The 22,318-nt window shown below is 48.8% G+C and overlaps 1 protein-coding gene across 5 annotated transcripts in view; it reads right to left on the bottom strand.

The window, feature by feature from the left end:
* The window catches only part of CRYL1 (crystallin lambda 1), a 73,579-nt gene that overhangs the window by 10,082 nt on the left and 41,179 nt on the right, over positions 1–22,318 (bottom strand). For 4 of the 5 annotated variants that reach the window (XM_022574458.3, XM_022574456.3, XM_022574455.3 and 1 more), the window contains exons 4-5: positions 13,828–13,989; positions 9,995–10,189 (exon numbers count right to left, since the gene is read on the bottom strand). In XM_022574458.3, the coding sequence (XP_022430166.1) occupies positions 9,995–10,189; positions 13,828–13,989 (357 nt within the window). Of the gene's footprint in view, positions 1–2,981; positions 10,190–13,827; positions 13,990–22,318 lie in introns of all 5 variants that reach the window. The other variant, XR_016388753.1, reaches the window with a different exon arrangement.

The following is a 22,318-nucleotide window of genomic DNA, read 5'->3' as shown; positions in this document are numbered from 1 at the left end:
TCCAGCGTCACCCTCCCCCCGTCAGAGGCCCAGGAGAAGGGGTTACCGAGAAAGAGGCCACCTCAGGCTTAGTCCCCAATCCCCAGAGACGTTCAGTGTCAAGCCAGACGCCAGTGACCCCGGTGCAGAGATAGTCAAGCCCGAGTCGGGGCACTGGACTCTTTGGAAAGTCCATCCCTGCAGCCCTTATGAACAAACGGCACAGAGTAATAACGTAGTTACTGGTCACGGAGTTTAAACTAAGTACTATCACGATGATGAGGGGTCGGGTTTTTCTCACAAGAAACCAGCTAGAACCATGAGTTAGTTCCTTCCACTCACGTACGCCTGCATGCCTTTGTTTCCTACACTCTTCGCTAAGCACTGTGTCTCCCACACACAATATGAAAACTGGCTCCGGAGCAAGTGACGAAGCCCTGATCCACCCGTCCCCACCCACACTTCCTTCCAGGGAAAAGGCGAGGCAAGGACAGGACTTTCATAGGTGAAAAAGGGGAGACTGCTAAGTGCTGCCCCGCTGTCATCCAGAGGCTGTCGGGTCTGTGAGCCGCTCAGCACCCTGTGTTTTCCTGGAAGCGGGGCGGGGCCATTCCTGCGGGATGACACAGGCAAACCGTGCGACCCTGGAGAAGAGCTGACTGAACACATTTAGCTGATGCAACAGGACACTGACTCATACGCATTAAACCCCCGCATCCAGCGCCTCAGAGGGGACGCGGGGCAAGGAGACGAGAGCTCGTGGTGGACGGTCCCGGCCAGGCCACTGGGAAGTGAGGGGCAGACGGGGCCGCATCCTCGGCAGGCGTCCGGCCCGAGGGGCGATCCCACTGCCCGAATTGTTCTGGGAGAAGAAGGCGCCAGAGGAGACCGTGTGTGCAAAGAGGCATCGTACGGCAGAAAACTTGAAATGACCTTAAAACAACCCACAGCAGGCGAACGATTAGATTTTTTCAAAAGGATCAGTGGAATGAAATCTCATGAAGCCATTAGAAATGAATAAAAAGTCGAGGAAAGTATTCTTCTTTGTGTGTGTGTGGTACGCAGGCCTCTCACTGCTGTGGCCTCCCCCGTTGCGGAGCACAGGCTCCGGATGCACAGGCTCAGCGGCCATGGCTCACGGGCCCAGCCGCTCCACGGCATGTGGGATCTTCCCGGACCGGGGCACGAACCCGCGTCCCCTGCATCGGCAGGTGGACTCTCAACCACTGTGCCACCAGGGAAGCCCTCAAGGAAAGTATTCTTAACAGAGGCTAGACAAGAACGCAGAAAAATAAAAGCAATTTGACTCAGGGTAGGGAACGTAAGTGGTATTTTCCCTTTGAATATTTTTAAGAATAAAGCTTTTAGCAGAAAGAAACCAAAAAATGAAAAGGAAAGAGGGGAAAGGCTTTGTCTTAATCTGAGGGATAGTCCAGAGCTGTCTGGGCCGCGGCAGCGACACCCTCATGTGATTTCTCTTACTTTGCTGCGCTTGTAACAAAGCTTTCAGGGAGAAAAACACCAGTATCATGAGTCCAACACAAAGAAAAGGTCTGGACCTTAAATACAGCCACAGCACCAGGCATCCGTTTGTGCAAATGTAAGCGCACCAGGGCTCGCTGCGGTGGTGGAGCCCTAACTGGGGTCGTCCGGGAACAGGGCTCTTGACAGAGAGGTGGGCGCCAAGCAGCAGAAGCCCTCAGCCTCCACGCCGAGGCACACCTGGCCCGTGGCCGCCTGCCCCTCACGACCAGCCACGGAGCTTCGCACCTCCAGGGCCGCTCCCGACTGCACCTCGGGAAGCAGGATGGCCGGGCCTCAGGCTCCCTGTCCCAGAGGTCACCTGCAGCCTCGCCTCTCTGCCCGTTCTCCTGCGGACGCCTTCCCTCCGCCTCTGTCCTCCACCGGGGGTGCTGCCCTCCCCCACCCTGCCTGTTAACTTTCCAGCTCACAGCAGAGGACCTGAAAGCCATCACTGCCTGATTAGCTGTGGGTGGGGATTACCAGTCAGGTGTTAGAGTGACAGCATTTCATTTCATTTTCTTTTCCTTTTTAAAGATTTTTTTTTTCTTTTGGGATGTGGAACATCCTTAAAGTCTTCAGCGAACTTGCTACAACACTGCCTGTGCCCCGTGCCCTGATTTCCCGGCCCCGAGGCACGCGGATCCCAGCTCCCCACTGGAAGGCGCAGTCTCAGCCACTGCACCGCCAGGGAAGTCCCTGGTTTTCTTTCAGAGTGGTCAGAATACTAGCATGGTGCTTTTACTTTAAACACTGCTGCAGTAACCCCAGGCATGCCAAGCAGGCTTTTTAAATTGAGTATGTGGTTGGTGTCTGCATTACGTGTATCTGTTAATGGGGCTGGAGTTGTCTCTAGAACAGTAGTCAGCAGGATCTCTCCTTTCAGTAGGGTTTTGCTGCTCGCCAGCGTGGCTACTCAGAAAATAACCTCCCGTAAAAGGGTAAATCCTATTACAGAAATGGTCTACTTCTTACAGGCCGTCGCTGCCGGGAGAGTTCTAATTGACTGGTGATTCCCAGCCAGCAGATCAAGTCTCTCGGCTGTTCCGCCCTGAGGGAGACCATCGGAGTCTGCAGGCTGCAGCCGGGCCGGGCGCTCCCCATGCAGGAGGGAACCTCAGGAGAGCTGGACGGACCAGCTCCACGCACAGGAGGCGCCAGCAGGAACAGGAGCTCCAGACACGCACCTGCAACCCAGCGCCCCCCGCCTTCCGGCCGTGCCTGCACGCCCACAGGTTGTCTCAGGCGGCCTAATGCGCGTCGGCCAGGAGTGGCCTCTCGTTAATTTGATCGCCTCCCAGTGGTCAGTGAAGGACATGAAACACTTGCTGAGCTACAGGTGTGGGTCCTGATATGGTTCTGGGGCTTCTTAAAATGCTGAGACCCTGGTGTCCTTCCAGAGCTGCCCTGTAACGAGAAACGCCTCCCTCTCCATCTGCCTCTGAACGTAAGGCCACTGATAGGAGGCTCTTCCAACTTACAGCCGAGAAAGCAGGTCTCAGTTAATTTGGAGGATGGTCCTCATGAAGGGGGTGGCACACCTGCTCCGAAGGGCCTGTAGTCCCAGCTGATGCGTCCCCCGAGAAGCAGGCTAAGCTAAGGAGGGTGACAGTGCAGCTGGGTCCACAGCAGGCTCGGTACACTTCACGGGAGAAAGAGCTCGAACAGCTGGAACCCAGAGAACCCTTCAGTGTCCTCTGGGGATGGACTTCCTGCCACGGACAAGCTGACCCAGGCTTCGGAAGGCAAGACAGAGGCCAGGTGAGCACAGGGACGTGGGCCAGGGCTGAAAGGTGAGCTCCAGGGGCCGGGGGAAGACAGTTCCCTCAGCCTTGTCGAGGCTATGTTTTCAGGAGGTACAATAAATAATGCAGAGATGGCAGGAAAACGTTTTAGAAAAAGTTTCCATGGGTGAATTTTGACCTAGGGCGCCTGGTGACGGGCAGTCATAAGACTCGTGGACCCTGGAGCAGATGAACGCCAAGCAGGGATGGACCGGGCACCCAGCGGCGCAGGAAGCCGAGCCCTGCGTGGGGCAGGGAGAGCTGCCCAGGCCCCGGTTGAAAGCGGCAAACAGAGGAAGCATCCTTCCTGGAAGGACCAAGGCTCAGAGCTGGGGGAGGAAAAGGCAACCATGAGGAAATTCCCTCAGGCACTTTACTTCTTTGAGAGAAAAACGTAGGCACTTCCCTGGATGTCCAATGGTTAGGACTCTGCGCTTTCACTGCCGAGGGCCCGGGTTCGATCCCTGGTCAGGGAACTAAGATCCAGCAAGCCGTGCAGCAAGGCACCCCCCAAAAAAACAAAAAAAAGTTTACGGGTTTTTTTTTAGAAATAAATTTGTTTTTTATTTCTTTATTCTTTCTTTATTTGGCCAAGCTGTGTGGTTTGCAAGATCTCAGTCCCCCGACCTGGGAGGGAACCCAGGCCCTCGGCAGCGAAAGCTCAGAGTATGAACCACTGGACTGCCAGGGAATTCGCAACCCCTAAACTTTTAAGTTTAAAGTTTAAAAGACATAAAATGTAGAAAATCCTACAGCTGAGGGTGTGGCGGGGAGGGCAGGAGCTGGCCTCTTTCTTGGCGCCCGTAACCGCCCTTCGCTCCTTCTACATGACTCTTCTTGCCAAGTACACCGATGGGTGTCGCCAAGGTCTCTTCTGTAACATGTTGCTCAAGCCTCAGCTTTTTCCTACTGGCCGCGCTCCAGGGGAGCCAAGCCTTAAGCGGTCCTGGTGTTTCCAACGCTTTCTCTCTAAATAAAAACTTCTAAAATAGCCCCGCCTTCCACCTGCCCGGAAACACGGCTTCGAACATGCTTCCTCTTGTCGGGCCACTCAGGCCACGAGTCTCTGCAGCCTTCCTTGATCCCAAAGCCTGCAGAGCAAGTGACTCAGCCTGAGCCTGCTCCTTCTTCTTTTCATCCTCGCCACCTGTTTGTGCTGGTTTTCCTCCAGAGTAACTGGCAGGTCCTGTACTTACTCAGGGTGACATTCATGGAAAAAAAGCCCCCCCCCAGACTCAGGAAAGGACGGCTGCAAGGCGGCTCGCTGTCTCACCTGGCTTCCTTCTCAGAAGGCTCCATGTGTGAGAAGCAAACTTCTGGGGTTGAACTTGAACTTGGAGAACTGGGCCCATGCTCACACTGGCTTCTAAAAGAAGAGCAAAATCCAACAACCGCCTACCGCCGCGCGATCACAGCCCAAGTGAGAGAAACCTAAGGGGTCGTTTGGGCAGTGAGTCTACAGCGTTAGGTCATCTTCCCCCCAAACTCCGCTCAGTACTATCAGTCCCCGGGGTCGGCCCCTCCGTAAAGGAGTTGGCAGTTCTCTCCAGTTTAGGTGTAGCTTCACGGCGAGGCTGGGAACCCGCAGCCCAGCCTACAGCACCAGCCCGGGAGCACCGGACTCGCGGTGGCCGGCAGGGCTGCCTCTCAGGCCCAAGGAGCCTGCTTGATTCGGCCGTCACCCTTGGAGGGACACTCTGTTCACACAGGCCTGCGACTAAATGAGGAAAACCAGACTATGGTTTGCATCCCTGCTCCGGAAACCAAAGGCCACGTGAGGATCACTGATGCCAAGCATGCGGCCGGCGTGACGGGGAAGACAGCGTCTGGAGGGCTGCGGGGGACGGGAGCTTTGGTTTGGAGAAGTAGTGAAAACGTAGCATTCGTTTGTTCTGCTGTGTTTGTGTTTTAATCACAAGTGAATTAAATCTTGTTTTAAAATCAATTTTCCCATCTTTTTTGGGATAACCAGAGGTATTCAGTGTCATAAATCTAGGACTAGGAATCGGGACCATGTAAGAGTCTTTCCACTAAGCAAAGATGGTTAGAGCTGCATGTTTATCTATTATGAGCCCTGAGTCAGAGATAAAGAGGGTCAGAAACAAAAGACACGCAAAGACAGAAAACATGGAAGGGGAAAAGGCAACTGAAAAAGATGGCACAATATACTGTATCTCATTGAAGTTAAGACTCCGTTGATTGAAAGTTAAATTAGCATTTAACACTCCATTATGGAAGAAAAATGCTGCCAATAAAACGAAGATGTTAAAATGTAAAAAAAAAATAAATAAATAAATTTTATCTTAGAACAGATGGAATTCCATACGTCAAGGCTGAGGCCAAGGTCTCAGGGCGTGAGCCAGGACTCCTCCCCCTTTACGATGCACAGGAATCCCCTGGGAGGGGAGGGGGGGTTGATAAAATGCAGAGTCCAATTGTGCAGGGCTGGGGTGGGGCCTGAGACGCTGAATCTCCAACAAGCGCCCAGGTGAAGCCCACGCTGCCACCCTTAGCCCTAGGACCTCACTCGTGCTCCTGGCATGCGAGCACTGCAGCTCGGAGCTAACTCACAGGTGACTGCTGTTACATCCCTGGACTCTGGGATTCAGAAAACATGGTTGCCACCATCATCACTATAATCCATAACACCTACTCAACCATTAGTATACGCCAGCCACGTTCTAAGCCCTTTACACACATAACCCATCCAACCCTCATCAGATCTTGATGGGGAACAGTCCGTTGTCATCTTCACTTACAAATGCAGACACCGCGGCACACAGGTGGCACAGGTCTGAATCCCTACCAGACCGGGGAGCATGGATCAAACCACTTAATTTGTAAAGGCAAAAATAACAATATGTCTCTCGTGGTGTTAGGACTGGATGATCTGAAAATCATGAGAAATGTAAAGGAAAGGACTTTGTACGCTCTGAAATACTATATACAAACTGAGGTCACTGATGAGTAGATGATGCTCAGGGGTTTGCTGTGCTAAGACTCCTAATTTCTGTGTTTTACAGTCAGTCCTCCGTATCCACGGGTTCCACATCCTCGAATTCAACCGATCGCGGATCAAAAATATTCAGGAAAAAAAAAAAAAAAAATATTCAGGAAAAAGAATCCAGAAAGCTCCAAACGGCAAAATTTGACTTTGCAGGAAAGGCAACTGTCTACAGTTTTTACATCCTATTTACGACGATTTAAATAGCACTGGCATTGTATGAACGACTGTGTACTCATGACTGAGGCTGTGTTAGGTATTGAAAGTAACCTAGACACAACTTCAAATATGCTGGAGGGACCGCTGTGCTCTCCTAAATTACATCCAACAGAAACCCTTGAGTGGCTTTACCACAAAATGTCTCATCTGTGAACTCTACCACACGATCCTGGAGATGCGCTTTATTAGCTGAAACCAGTCCTCATAACAGCTGTGCTCGTGCCAGGAATAAAGCTGGACCACGGAAGCCTGGAATCTCTCAAAGGGTCCTGCACAGGCCACAGCCCCGAGCAAGACGCCAGAGGCCCAAGGAGCAGAAATCACCTGGATGTTACCTTTCTCAGAAAGATGAACAAAACCGGAGGTAAGCAATTTAAAGCTCATTACCACCCACACATTCCGATGGGCTGAGAACCCAAGGGCGGCTCCGTGATTCACTCCCGCTCGCCTCCACGGACCCTCCCTCAACGGGGCAAGAATTTACGGGCACTACAAGCTCAGCTGTTGTCTGGGCGAGAGTCTGTCATTACAACACTATTTCCCTTATTGTGCTTGTCAGCTTAAGATCGACTGAAAATCACTTTTCTGGCCAACAGGATCCTGTCACCCAGTGACCTAATCTCGGATGACTAGACTATAGCCATTGGCATTTCCCAGCCAACAGGGGCTGCTCCGTCCCAATTCTGCAGCCAAACGGTCCAGGAAAAAACGGACTGCGTGGCTGTGAGCGCCCATGTGCCCTTGCAGCCAGGGCACCCGTCCTGCTCCCTCAATGGATGCCCTGCGGAGCTCACGGGCTGGGACGGGACAGTGTGCTCTGCACAGCCTCTTCCCGACCTTGGCTCGTCTCCCCTGGTTCCCCACGAAGGACAGGCCCGTGCAGGAGCCACACACACACACACACACACACGCACACGCGTGCGCACGCGCGCACACACGCACACGCACGCACACACACCGCTCCCACCCTGTCTTTCCTAGAATTTCTCTCTCCTGCTTGGTTGCAAGGATGAAGGGATACCCTCCCCTCCAGAGTTAGTGAGACTGAAAACAGGAAAACCACAGTTGGGGGACAGGGGGAGGGAATCAATGAAACAAAAAGCCTTCTCTTCAGGAAAGCACCAAAACTGATAAATCTCTAGCATGACAAAGATAAAGAGAGCAGACATGAATCACCCACAACAGGAATGAACCCAGGGATGTCACGACAGGCACCACCGACAACTTCACGCTCATAAGTTCAGCGACAGAAGAAACGGGCCGATTTCTCCAAAACCATAAACCGCCAAAACTCATCCAAGATGAAACAGACAGCCTGAATGGTTCTACAACCACTAAAGCTGTTGAATTTGTAATTAAAGACCAAAAAAGAATTCTCCAGGCCCAGGTGGTTTCATTGGAGAATTCGACCAAACATTTAAGGAAAAATTAACAGAACTTTTACAATCTCTTCCAGAAAACAGAAGAGGAAGGAAAACTTCCCAACTCTTAAGTTTTCCTCGAGTTGGTGTTCCTCGTTTAGATGAGAGAAAGCAAAATTCAACTGCAGGGCTTTTCTTCATCTCTTCCAGGCACTAAGATATCTTACAAATAAAAGCTGCCCTAAAATCTCTGCAACGTTTCACTGTAATAGTGAATTTTTCTTGCGGTATATTAAGTTCCCGTACTCTAGACAAGTGGAAATATTTTTATTTTCTTTTATTTTTTTGGCCGCGTCAGGTCTCAGCTGCATCATGTGGGATCTTCTGTTGCTGTTGTGGCGCGTGGGCTTCTCTCTAGTTGTGGCGCGTGGGCTCCAGAGTGCAGTGGGCTCTGTAGTTTGTGTCACGTGGGCTCTCTTGATGAGGCGCGCGAGCTCAGTAGCTGTGGCACCCGGGCTTAGTTGCCCCGTGGCCCGTGGGATCTTAGTTCCCCGACCAGGGATCGAACCCGCATCCCCTGAATTGGAAGGCGGATTCTTTACCACTGCACTGCCAGGGAAGTCCTGGTGGAAATATTTTAAACAGATCTCCAAGGGGCTGTTTTTACTTCAGTGCTTCTACCACTGATTGACATTCCAAAACATTTTGCAGTCACCGAGCAATTGAAGCTGAACACCTCACAGTGGGAATCCCAACGCTGCATCTTGAAGATGCAGGAGCACTAACTGGATTCAAACAGTGAGGACACAGGACTGCAGCTACTGCGAGCAGCCAGCTCAGATGACGAACCCAACAGGGATGTGGCCAAACGCCACAGCCAGCGTTCTGTGGGAGGGTCACGTGCATCCTGCACTGGGAAGCTGAGATCCGGTGCCCCCAGGCCAGCTTCCCTGTTCTGTCTCAGGCTGGGACCGCCAGGCATCTGCAGAAGTCGAGACTAGAGGCTGTGAATCCATTCCAGGCGAAGATGATTGAGCCCGAGCCCCCTTCTCGCCGCACGTACCTGGACAGACCCTTGCTCACTCTGCCGAGTTTCAGCAGGACAGGTGTGGGCAGAGCACGCTACTGACCCGTTCAGAAGCTGGGGAAGCATCAGAAAGTGAGGGATGGAGCGCAGACCGGCAGAGCCTGGACCACTCCCAGGTGTGGAGCTGCCCTGACGTCTCCCTGCCAGGGACCAGGCCCCTCACACAAATGCAGGTGGGAGTGCGTGTGGCCAGGCAATTTTTAAAGTCACGTCTAAAATCTTTTAATTCAAGGATGATGTTAAACATATATGTATATAAATTTACACGTATGTAAATAGAGATGTATGTAAATTTATATATATATAAATAATCTCTTGTCTATATGTGAGACAAGCATGCTACTAACAAGTTTAAAAGTCATCCAGGGCTTCCCTGGTGGTGCAGTGGTTGAGAATCTGCCCGCTAATGCAGGGGACACGGGTTCGAGCCCTGGTCTGGGAAGATCCCATGTGCCGCAGAGCAATTAGGCCCGTGAGCCACAAGTACTGAGCCTGTGCATCTGGAGCTTGTGCTCCGCGACAAGAGAGGCCGTGACAGTGAGAGGCCTGCGCACCGCGATGAAGAGCGGCCCCCGCTCGCTGCAACTAGAAGAAAGCCCTCACACAGAAACGAAGACCCAACACAGCCAAAAATAAATAAATTAAAAAAAAAAAAAGTCATCCACTGTTTCTTCCTCAAGCTCTTGAAATAAACTGGGTTCCTTTAGGAGATACAAGTTTACTCAAAATATAATTTATTTTTCCTCCTGAAAAATTATAATACTGGGAGTGGGGGGAGCAGAATCTGAGATAGTGGGAAAATGCAGCACGTCACAGAGATAATTACGTGGTAACAACAGGAAAGGGCAGGAAGAGGAGCCCATCACCACATCCGAATATCAAGTGACCTACCGTACAGGGGAACCTCTGAAACACAGAGAGAACAGCTTGCCCTTGGTCTCCGGAACAGAGCAAGTGTCTGAGTCTCCCACCCGCATGGCGTGCCCAGAGGCTCCTGCCTCCTCTGCTCAGCTGCCAGGACAGAGGGCGGCGCACACACCTCCACGAGCCTCCAGGCCTCGCTGATGATGGCATACTGGAGACGATTCAGAGCAAAGCCGTCCACCTCCTTCGTGAGTCTGACCGGGGACTGTCCGATCTTCCGCATCAGGGCGTAGGTTCTGTCCACCGTCGCAGGGGCCGTCTCTGGGTGTGGGACCAGCTCCACCAACGGGACGTAGTAGGGTGGATTTACCTTAGGAGAGAGACAGAGAGAGCAGAGAGAGTCAGGAAGACGGCACTGGCGTTTGGGCGTCATTCCGGCAGAGCTGGCTCACTGTTCCGAAGGGTCAGCAGCAGGGCAGATGGGGCCCCTCGAGATTCAGCATCCAGTGACAAGAAACTCGAGAAATAAAGTAACGCACAGAGCAGGGAGAAAACGAAAGGACTTGAGCACAGAACTGCATGAATCATAACCAACACTGAGGTTCACATCGGAGCGTGCAAACTGCCACCCTGTACATTTACCGCTTACCTCCAAACCCCTGACCTCCCTCGGGATTTCTCTGCTCCCAGCCATCTTGACCTCGTAAGCTTCTACCTACCCTGCCCCCAGCCAACCTCTTTCCACAATAGTCATTGCCAGTCTACTGTGTCAGTGTTAAAAATTATTGGAGGGCTTCCCTGGTGGTGCAGTGGTTGAGAATCTGCCTGCCAATGCAGGGGACATGGGTTCGAGCCCTGGTCTGGGAAGATCCCACACGCCGCGGAGCAATTAGGCCCGTGAGCCACAAGTACTGAGCCTGTGCGTCCGGAGCCTGTGCTCCGCAACGGGAGAGGCCACAACAATGAGAGGCCCGCGCACCGCGATGAAGAGTGGCCCCCGCTCGCTGCAACTAGAGAAAGCCCTCGCACAGAAACGAAGACCCAACACAGCCAAAAATTAATTAATTAATTTAAAAAAAATTACTGGATTGGCAGTATCTTCTCTAAAGTTGGTATTTCCTTAACTTCTCCATGTCGAGCCTCAAACATCTGCTTCCGCAATCATGTCTTACCTAGAAGTCACACGATATCCGAAGCCCTCTTCAGCCTCAACATCGTGATGGATGCTAATACAGGAAGTCTGTCCACAGTGGAAATGCTTGCCCACCCAGCTCTGGTTTTCTTGGTTTCCTTTGAGAAACCACTCTTGAAGATTCTCAAGGAAAATTCTCCTACATCTAAAGAAAAGGCTGTTTGAGGGACTTCCCTGGCGGTCCAGTGGTTAAGGCTGCGCGCTCCCACTGCACGGGGCACGGGTTCGATCCCTGGTCGGGGAACTAAGATCCAACGTGCCACAGGGCACGGCCAAAAAACAAAAACAGAAAAAGGAAAAGGCTGTTTGATAAAAGCTGTGGATCAGCCTCGCCACTAAGCAGATGCACACTGTTCCCCGAAAAATGCTTTACTTGAAATTGTTTTCCCTCCATGTTTGGGTGAAAACTGGTAGAATCTCACATCTACCAAATAACTACAAGAAGCATCCACTTTAAAAAGACTTTTTCTACAGAAGAGAGAAGAAATTATTTCTCCTAGGACTGGCTGGAGAGGCAGCTGGTCCACACACTTCAGAGGTTTATTCTGCTCCCAGACTGTCTTGGTCACCCTGTCGCAGCCTTCCTAGAAAGCAAGCAAGGATAGCACCTATTTCAAATAAATTACAAATCAATGCCTTAGTTGAATCACTTGTCTCCTGCCTATGACCACTGAATTCTTATAAAAATGTTTAATCTCCGGCCTTTTTAAGATCAGAATGATAAGAATTGGAAGCATGTCTCTCCTGGGTGAACTCTTCTTTACTATAAAGCAGGGATGTGGGGTCTTCCCTGGTGGCGCAGTGGTTAAGAATCCGTCTGCCAGTGCAGTGGACACGGGTTCGAGCCCTGGTCCGGGAAGATCTCACATGCTGCAGAGCAACTAAACCCGTGCGCCACAACTACTGAGCCTGCGCTCGAGAGCCCGCGAGCCACAACTACTGAGTCCGTGTGCCACAACTACTGAAGCCCGCGTGCCTAGATCCCATGCTCTGCAACAAGAGAAGCCGCCGCAATGAGAAGCCCTCGCACCACAACAAAGAGTGGCCCCCACTCGCCGCAACTAGAGAAAGCCTGAGCGCAGCAACGAAGACCCAACGCAGCCAAAAATAAATAAATAAAATAAATTTTTTTAAAAAAAGAGAGAGATGGAGTAAAACTCCTGTCAGAGGACTTAGGGTTTTCTGAACAATTTGATTGAGTTGTTTTTTAAACTGACTTAGAAGTAAAAACACTGGTTAGAAATGGAAGCTCTTGACTAAGAGGCTTGCACCTTTTATTGAAGCAACCAAGTAACAATCACGGTGTCTAAGAGGCTTTTTATGGACACACATATGTCACAGAAGCAAGACATGACATGCTTCATGGGACTTGGTATTTGGATGCTTCAGTTAAGGTCTCTCTGGTGCTGTTTTCACCTGTATGGAGTGGTAACTAAATGCTTGGTTTTCTTCTCTGTGCTCTGGGTCTAAGTCTCCTTATCTTATAACCATTCTTTTACACTTTCCATTAAACTTCAGTGTGAGGACATCTAGACCATTCAGTCACGTAAACAGTGGTCCAGGCTGTCCCTCTGAGCAGCACGGAAGATGCAGCAGGCATCTATGACTCCCAGGCTGTCCCTTTGAGCAGCACGGAAGACGCAGCAGGCATCTATGACTCCCAGGCTGTCCCTCTGAGCAGCACGGAAGATGCAGCACACATCTATGACTCCCAGGCTGTCCCTCTGAGCAGCACGGAAGACCCAGCAGGCATCTATGACTCCCTTGTGTCTTCATCTCCTCCTCTAACCTCCTCTTGCTCAGAAAGAGGAATTTCCCTGCTCCCCACTCGAGGACCCCTCACCTCCCTAGGCCCTGGCCACTCATGCTGGGAATTCTGCCCCAAGTTCCGTGCAGGAGCTGCCCGGCACCTAAGCCAGTTCTCATTCTTCAGAGTAACTCTCACGATTCTCCATGACCCAAGTATTACCAAGCCTTCCACCTTTCTCCTGCTCTTGCCGTCAAGCTGGTCTCCTGGCGATTCTACGAGGCCCATGCTTGTTCTTGGCCCGGGGTGGGACTGAACTAAGTTAGTGGCGTCTCTGTCCTAGCAGGCTGTCCCAGGTCTCCAAGGTCACACTGACCTCCACTTGGTACTCAAATGTCCACCAAATGACCCCTGAATCCCCACTCTGATTCCCCTTTCCTGACATTAACACGTTAATCGCAAAAAGATTGAGTGCCCACGTGCCAACTTGGAGCTCATGGTCCAACACGCCTCGCAGCGCACGCCTGGTGAGTGCATTGGCGCAGTCAGTGCCAACGTCTGGTGGAAGGGACCACAAAAAGGAGGGTTTAAGTCAGAGCTGCTGCGCCGGAATCTCGGGGTGGGGGGACCCGGACCCTGCACATCAGCACAAGTGACCCTGCTCTGAGCTAAGTTCAGGAACCCACCTGCAGAATCCCATGTGGTCTAGACTTTTCGTTAACGTAGCACCTTTCCTTGGCACTGGGATGATTTCATTAGCAGTCTCTCCCCTCAGCTAGACGGTGAGTTACTTAAGGGCCAAAGTCTGTAAGTATTGATCATTCTCTCCCACAGTGCGTGAGGGACAAGATAGAGTTCAAGGGATTTTTGGATAAAATTCTCCGTAAGACATTAATGTTGTACAACTCTCTAAATGTACTAAAAACCACTGAAATGTACAAGTTGAATTGTGTGATATGTGACTTACATCTCAGTAAAGCAGTTACAAAGTACTAGCAGATTCATCCAAACACGTTGCTCCCAGAAAGCCAGGTGAGACTCACTGCATCTCCAGGCTCGACATACTCACGGGATGCGCCACAAGGCACTGCTTCACGTGCACCAAGCCAGAGAACAGCCTGGTGGGCAGGAGGCAGGAGCTGGAGCTGCTCAGGACAACTTGGTCACCAACGATTCCATCCAGCTGAGCAAAAAGCTGCTTCTTCAGCTCTAGGTTTTCTGGAACACATTCCTGAAAAGGACATCTTCCAATTACTACTCAGGATCACCGCACTTAGACCCCAAGCAAAGCGTTTCATGTTTGAGTCATTCCAAAAAGAACCAATTAAAAAACGACCAGCAAAATTTAGGAACGGGAAAAAATGCTGCCGAAAAGTATGACAAATCTTGGTAACTCTGGAGACCAGGTGATGCAGATATGGGAATTGTATTTTCTAGTTGTGTGTCGGACTGAAAATTCTCATAATAAAAAAGTCCTTCAACCGCGTTGGGGGTGGGTTCTACAAACAGAATACACGACAGCACTGCAGGCAAAGCGCTGGGATATCAACAGCAGTCATCACCACTTGTTTGTCCTGATCACCAGATCAACTTATCTTCAAGGAAGAATCTTACCTTCATGAAATGAACAAACATGTTACATCCATAACTCCCAAAAGGCTTCCTGAGAGTCCGCTTCTAATTGGAAATCTTTTGACAAAGACCTTTGTTTCTAAAAATCTAAAATTACTTTAATAGGGCGGTAACGGGGGAGGCTAGAGAAGCAAATTCGGATTAAATACCGCAGATAACAACTGTTCGGAAATTCTGACGACGTACAGAAGGGGTTGGAGGTGAGAAGACGTTCTCAGACACCCAAGCACAGGCCCACGGGTGACGCAGGTCCCTGGGAACGCGGTGCTCACGGCGCGTGCCGCCCTGCTGTGGAAGGAGGCGGAACAGAAGAGGATACTCGCTGGACATTCCAGAGCAACCTTCCTGCCTGCCACCCCCTGGGGAAATCCCACCAGGGTCACGCCTCCCCAGGAGGGTCCCTGAGCTCCCAATCCCTGGTGAATTGGGGGAAATGGTTCTCAGTGGGGTAGATAACAGAATCAACTGGTGCTTGCAAAAGATGCAAACTCTCAGGCCCTCATCCCAGACCTACTGATTCAGACCCCCTGCGCGTGGAAGCGAGGCATCTGTATTTTTATCCAACCTTCTGATGACTTTTGTTCACTCAAGTTTGAGACCCAGTATTCTGAGGTGTGATCCAGAGCGGGGGCCGACAGTGCTCTCAGTGGTTTGCCACCAAATCCATCCTCAAGGGTCTCCCACTCTGAGGTCAGGCTCCCCAGCCGCTTCCCCTCCACATACTGGCCGAGTGTGCCCAGGTTAGTCTATCAGCACTGTGGTAGCAGAAACGGCACAGACACCAGCAGATGACCAGAAGTGTGCAAAAGTCAAAGTGTAACGCACAAGTACTACCAGTAATTTTATCAGAATCACCCCTCAAAAATAAAATATTTTCAAGTTTAATAATATCTAATAGTTAATATCTAATATAGTGAGATTAGCTGTGTAAATATCATGACATGAATTCCATTTCTATACCATCTACAAGATTTTAAACGTCTTCCTCTAAGGGTAAGAAGTCAATACTGTGTTTGCTGGTACTTTTAAAAAATATAATCAAACCATGTGGAATTTTATTCAGAACAAAAGGTCACATAAGCACCACATCTCAAAGACAGGGGGAAAAAAACGGAGTCATTTAAGAACTGTGAAGCCCATTGTGTTAAATCCCCTTATCAGAGGGGAAAAGCTACAGTAGCTGGCTGGTTGTATTGAGTAATTCCTGGATCAGTTAAGTCTGCAAGTTGGGTTACGTTTAAATGGAGCCTTGTAGTAAAGCCAGGGGCTAAACGTGATGCAGATACAGTGTAAGCTAATAAAAGAGCCCCGTGAATGGCCTTATTGTGAGCCTGTCCTGCAGATTCTCCCTTGAAATTCTATGCCTTTCTTCAGATCATTTGATTATCAAAGAGGCAAGAACACTTGAACCAGAGGAAACCCAAACCTGCTACAATTATGTAAGGGCTTCAGCGGCGCATCTGCTTGAAGTTTGATTGCGGTTGTTGTTAATAGTGACCCAGTTGTGTCCCATGCACTGGGCCAGGGTTACGCCTCTGTCCCTGTCAAGCCTTGAGCTCATCTCCTTGCTGTTCCTCATGGTTTGCCAGAGGAAGGGGGCCTGCAAACTGTTACTCAGGACCGTCATCACTTGGGTGGATCACAAAGCTGAGAGCGGCTGCAGTCGCTGGGTTCCCACAGATGGCTGGGAGGGAAGGACAGCAAACAGCGAGAGACACACACCTAGCTCTCTCCTGACCTCAGCAGTGCGGCCGGGTGCGAATCCCCGGGGCGGGCTCATGGTGTCTTTCCGGGGCCTGTCTAGGGAAAGCCACCAGATGGGAAGTGTCAGAGTGAAACTTCTCTCACTGCTGAAGGTAATTAGCTGGACCTGACTTAATTAAACTCTGACAGCATTTTCAAAGCAACTATTTGTTTGTGTTTCGTTTGTTTTGAGGTGGGAGAGAGATGCAGCCCATAATAAGTGATATTCTCACGCACAACCACAAGCTCAGGTTCTGACAAACAAAACTCTGGGGACAAGGAAAGCACTAAGGAACTTTCCAAGCGTCACAACTATTAATGGCGCCTCAAAGGGAGCTTACTCGTGACTTGAAAGATACTTAAAAGGGGGGTTCAGATACTTAAAAGGTGGGGTTACGTTTAAACACCCCTTTTCCCTTCCATTCTTGAAAGGAAGAAACTTAATGATGGTATTATAGGTCTAACCTTTTGCTCTCCCCCATTTACTTGAAATTTTAAAGTAAATAATATATACTTTAGTGTTTTATTATCAGTCAAAGTCACCAATGACAGCACTCGACCCAGTAGGCCTGTTTTGGAAAAGGGGCATGGCCACGAGTCAGTGGACTGGATGATCCCCAGGCAAAGGAGGTGCTGGACGAGAGCTCAATGCTGAAGTTTTTACCCACATGCTGTGCAACCGTGTGCATTTTCCAAAACAAATACTTTCATGGGGAAAATGAAATTTAGTTGATTTTTTAAAGTCAATTCAGGCATTTTAGATAAGCATCCTGTTGCTAGAAAATCTACTTTGCTAATGCAAAGTATCTGGAAGCAGTCTTCAATGTTCTTTCCAGAAAGAAAGAAAAACTAAATTAGAAGACTTTGGTACTTAAGGTATTTTACATGCAAAGAAGTTCTATTAGCCAATTTTATCAGGAAAGACATGGGAAGAAAGGAAATTTGAGCTAAAATCCTATTGTAATCATGGCAGAGGGAATTCATTCTCAACTTGAAGATGGACATGATCTACTATAAGTTCTGTCTCTTAGCACTAATTAAATCTCTTGCTTCAACCTGTTTAATCATCACCAATTTCTTTTCAGTATTTCTTGCAAGAGCACAATCTCTAAAATCCATCACATCAATGGACTGCTAATGACTAGTCTTCTCAAGAGGTGCATGTCACAATTACCAAGAAAAAAAAAGACAAACCTTCTTGCTCTAGCAGAAATAGCATGTGTTAAAGAAAAAGAAAGGAAAAGTACAAGTTGTCAATATCACAGGCAATAAACATCACTGTGCCCTAACCAGAGGTTCATATTTTTCCTTAAAAATCAAAATAAAGGGCTTCCCTGGTGGTGCAGTGGTTGAGAGTCCGCCTGCCGATGCAGGTGACACGGGTTCGTGCCCCGGTCCGGGAGGATCCCACATGCCACGGAGCGGCTGGGCCCGTGAGCCACGGCCGCTGAGCCTGCGCGTCCGGAGCCTGTGCTCCGCGACGGGAGAGGCCACAACAGTGAGAGGCCCGTGTACCGCAAAAAATAAATAAATAAAATAAAAATAAAGTTTTTTTTAAAGCATATATAAATCCTAAACAGAGTTCTACAATAATCTAGAACAAATTATACCCAATCAAGAGAGACCTTTCCAAAGCAAAACCCAGTGTGGGCTGTACTGAGGAATGTGACTTCCTGGGGATTAGGTGTGAGTATGACCAGGATGACTGGTTCGCTTTAAACAGGAGCCCTTCCTCACATAACCACAGGGAACGGAGGCCAGGCAGAGGGGCACAGGTACCAGCTGCTGTCCTAACGGGATGTCTATTTCCATCCTCATTCCAATGATTTTTTTTGTACCTTTTATGAAATCATTTATTTACAATTAAGTTAAAATGCTTGACATGAAAATATTATAATTTAAAATATTCCCCATAAGCCTGCAATTAGCATATCGTTTCACAGCATTTCTAAATAAAGTGAGTATACGCTCATGGGGTCATACACGAATCACTGGGGCGTTACGATTGCCCATCCTGTCCTGCTAAACATTCAGAAAGCCACCGAGCCATGTGCTTCTTGCCAGATGCTCTAACAGAGCCATGACCTCTCACCTCTGGTCCTTAAATGTGAGTCTCCCCATCCCAAACCATGAAGTGTCCGGGAAAGTAGGGGGGGCTCACTGCTTCCATCACCCGCAGTACCAGGCCACCCAAAACCGAGGCACTGGGCTTGGCTCCATCCTGCAGTCCTGATATCTTACCTCCCAGTCAGAAAAGACAATAGGTGAATTCAGAAAGATAGTTAATATAAATGTATATATGTGTTTGTCTATGGGTTTGTGTGTTTGTTTACTGAAAACTGACCTGTGGCCTACAATAGAATTTAGCTGAAAATAGGCCCTCTTCAGATTCCTCCAACTAGCAGCGCAACAACTGTTAAAACAAGAAAATGTACATAACCCTGAAAACAAAGGTGCATAGGCAAAGTCACGCTCAATTTTTTAAAACTTAAAAAAGAAGAGTATGTATGCTAATAAAAATTTCACCCGTAAACTGATGGAGACGCCTGCTTCCGGTCATGTGATGGACCAGGAGACCTAAAAGCCCTCCCTCCACAAACTAGATTACTCCACATAAAAGCAGCCATCCTTTTAACCGATAGCTGACCTCTCAGGAATGTAAGGAAAACCAGAGCAGCCAGCACTAGAGTGATCTGTGACCCTCAGGGGAGGGAGAACGTTCAAATGACCTCAGGAAGAGCCGAACCAGAGGCCATAGGATTCAGGGAGCTGCAGTCAAGGCCCCTGTGATACAGCCGAGACCCTCAAAAGGCTGTATTTTCAGTGAACGGGTCAACTAGTTTAAACCAAAAACAGCCCATCTGCTGAGGCAGAAGACAGGGAGCTTGTCTTGATCTGGGCTCCAGCTGGGAAGGTCACAGGGTGGAGGGAGAGGAAAACAAATATGTGAATTCATATTCATGAGCCTGAATCTCACCCAGGTTTGGGGTTCAAAATTATACTACACATGTGGTCTGGACACTCACAAGCTGAGAAAGTTACATAAAAATCTCTCCCAGGCTAGTGATAATACTACCAGGAGACACACGCTCAAGAAAACCCTGGAGGCACACCTGCTGAAGAGGCCTCACCTTTCCTCGGATTCACAAAGAGTGCACTGAAGAAAACAAACCACCGAAAACTGTAAACACGTGAGACGACCTGGACAGAGCAAAGGACAGAACCTCGCATAACTGAAAAATAGGGGAGCCTAGTAAAATAAGTATGTTTAAAGTATAAGAAAGGAATCAAACCCGGAAAGACCAGGATGATTTGGAAAAGCACTAAGTATAATATCTAGAAATTGGAATTAAAAATAAAGTTACTGAGTAAGTTAAGCAACAGGATAAACACAGCTGAAGGGAAAATTAATGAACAAGACAGAGGCCAGGAAAGGACCCAGAATGCCATACAGAAAGGCAAAAGTTGACAGGTCATCAAGGAGAATCAGACAGACCTACCATATGCTGTGACATTTCCATACCCCTCTCTCAATTATTATGGAAAAGCATTCAAAAATTCAGGGAGCACAGGGGAGAAATAAACACAAGTAACAAGCTTGATCTACTGGACATGGACAGCCTTGCATCCAACTGCAAAAATACACATCCTTTCCAAACACACAGAGACATTTATCAACAGTGCCAACATACTAAATTACAACGCAGGCTTCAGTAATCCAAAGGACTCATATCACATGAGCCATTTTCTCTAATTACAACGTCTTTAAGACAGAAATCACAAACAACAAATTACCCAATAGACTTGGAAAATTGAAAATTAACTTCCAGATAGTTCATGGGTCAAAATGAAATCCTAATGGAAATTAAAATATACTTAGCATTAAGCATCACTAAAATGTTGCACATCAAAGTATGTGGGTTCAGCTAAAACAGCTCTGAGAAATAAGTCAACAGTTTGGGAAATCAGAAATAGAACAGAATAAATCTAAAGAAAATAGAAAGCCTATAATAAAGATAAGAACAGAAATCAATACCCAAATTCGTCCCATAAAGACTGGTAACATGGCAAACCTCTGGAGAAGCATCTCTGCCCAGTCACTGGGCACAGGTCTCCTCCATGCTCAGCCCCAGGCCTCCACTCACCTAGGAAACCTTACGCAGGCCCACAGCTTCAATCACCAACCTGTAAAGTCGACTCACATTTATTTCTCCTTCTCAGACCATCTTCACACGGATGCTTCACAGGCACTTCAAATTCATCTAATCTGGTCCCCTTCTCTAGTGCCAGCTGATATATTAACTTGCCAGTATAGAAAGAAGAACCTTAAAAATCTATCAATCTAATGATCTACAGAAAAGCAACATCATAATTCCAGTCCCCTGCCTACAAAATCACTAGGTTTACCTGAGTAAGCCTCATTATCTTGTAAAATGTTTCTAAAACATCAGATTTATGGGATAAAAAATATTTATAATCAGCAACGGAGCCTAACACTTAGCAACAAAGTTTTACTGAACACCTGCTATATACTTAGAGACGTAAAGCCGTTTCCTCCAGTAACCATCTGACCACACCTGCGTGTACTGGGGTACAGATAAACATGGTGCAAACTCCAAGACTGGGGAGGAGCAGTCGTACATTCCTACATTTAGAGAAGCTGCCTCACATGTAGGAGAAAATAAAAGTATTAGGAGAATGCTGCCCAGCTTTTGAACTGTCACTTTAAAAATGGTTATGGTTTTAAAAACATCAGTACTGGAAAACAGGATTCAAAGATGAAAGCTCCATGAGAGCGGGAATTCTTATTTTTTGTTTATTGCTATATCCCCAGCTCCAAGAGCAGTCGGTAAACGTCTGTTGGATCAATTAACGAAGTAATGAATGACAAGTGCTGTAACGTGGTAATCAATTTAATACAACCTCAGTGGATGCGTATTTACTGCCCTCTAGCCTCACATTACTTTAGAGGAAATGTCTAAAGTGGGCTGAAGAGCAAACACAGGACGTTTCCTGCCTTCGTGCAGCCCGTGGGGCAGTACTAGCTGTTCCTGGAGCTGTGGGACACGTGCAGTGGATGGGCCCCGTAAGCATGACCCCTACCACCTGCTGGCGTTCCCCCCATTTATTCAGCTACTAGCCACGCTGCTAATCCCACAGACAGTTCTCCATTGTAAGCATGACCTCTGGCATTTTTTAATAGAAGAAAAGTCTCTCGCCTGCATCTAATGCAATGACTTCCGCCTCACACCCAGTATAAAGCAGAACACTGTACCACGTCCCACCGAAGCCTCTCCTGGTGTATGTGGTTGTGTACTGGTCTAGAAATATTTGAGAATCTTGCAAAAGTAATCCACTGATGTGACCTTGGGTAGATGGAAGTCTGAAATTGACTGACAAGTCACGAAACATTAGCTTTCACGTGTGAATTTAAACACAACTCTACTGAGGAACTAGTCTATGTAAGGAACTTTGCCAAGAAATAGAAGAAGACGCAGTCCTTGCTTTTCAAGAAGCACAAGTGCTGGTGGGGAACATAGATGCATGTAGCCATAGGAGAGCAGGCAAGGTGCTGTAACAAAAAAGCAAGCAGAGGGCTTCCCTGGTGGCGCAGTGGTTGAGAGTCCGCCTGCCGATGCAGGGGACGCGGGTTCGTGCCCTGGTCCGGGAAGATCCCACATGCCGCGGAGCGGCTGGGCCCGTGAGCCATGGCTGCTGAGCTTGCGCGTCCGGAGCCTGTGCTCCGCAATGGGAGAGGCCACAGCAGTGAGAGGCCTGCGTAACGAAAAAAAAAAAAAAAGCAAGGAGAACGACACAAAGGCACCACACCAGCGAGCCACGCCTGTCCACTTGCTTTGAGGACAGACAGACACTCCCAGTGCCATCTGGTCGAAGTCAGAATACTAATGTAGTATCACAAACTGCTCTTAAGTGGAATTACTGGGAGAAAACACACACACATAATAACAGAAGGAACGTTAAAATGTTCCCATTTGGCCTCCAAAAGGTCTCATTTACCCCCACACCCCAGGGCCAGCACTGCACAGCAGGGGATGTGCAACGACTGAGCTGTGGAGACTGTTCCACTTTGGCCACGGTAGGCTGGATTGCTTGGACAAGCCCTCCTGCTGAGAACAACTTTTAAAAAGCTGAAAATGTATTATTTTAAAAATCAGTTTGAAGTT

This window comes from Delphinapterus leucas, chromosome 18, assembly GCF_059928025.1.
Source record: "Delphinapterus leucas isolate spDelLeu-1000000601 "Yukka" chromosome 18, BTC_Dleu_Yukka2, whole genome shotgun sequence".
Lineage (NCBI taxonomy): Eukaryota > Metazoa > Chordata > Mammalia > Artiodactyla > Monodontidae > Delphinapterus > Delphinapterus leucas.
Note: the sequence above shows the minus strand (reverse complement) of the source record. Positions and strands in the feature narration are given on the sequence as shown.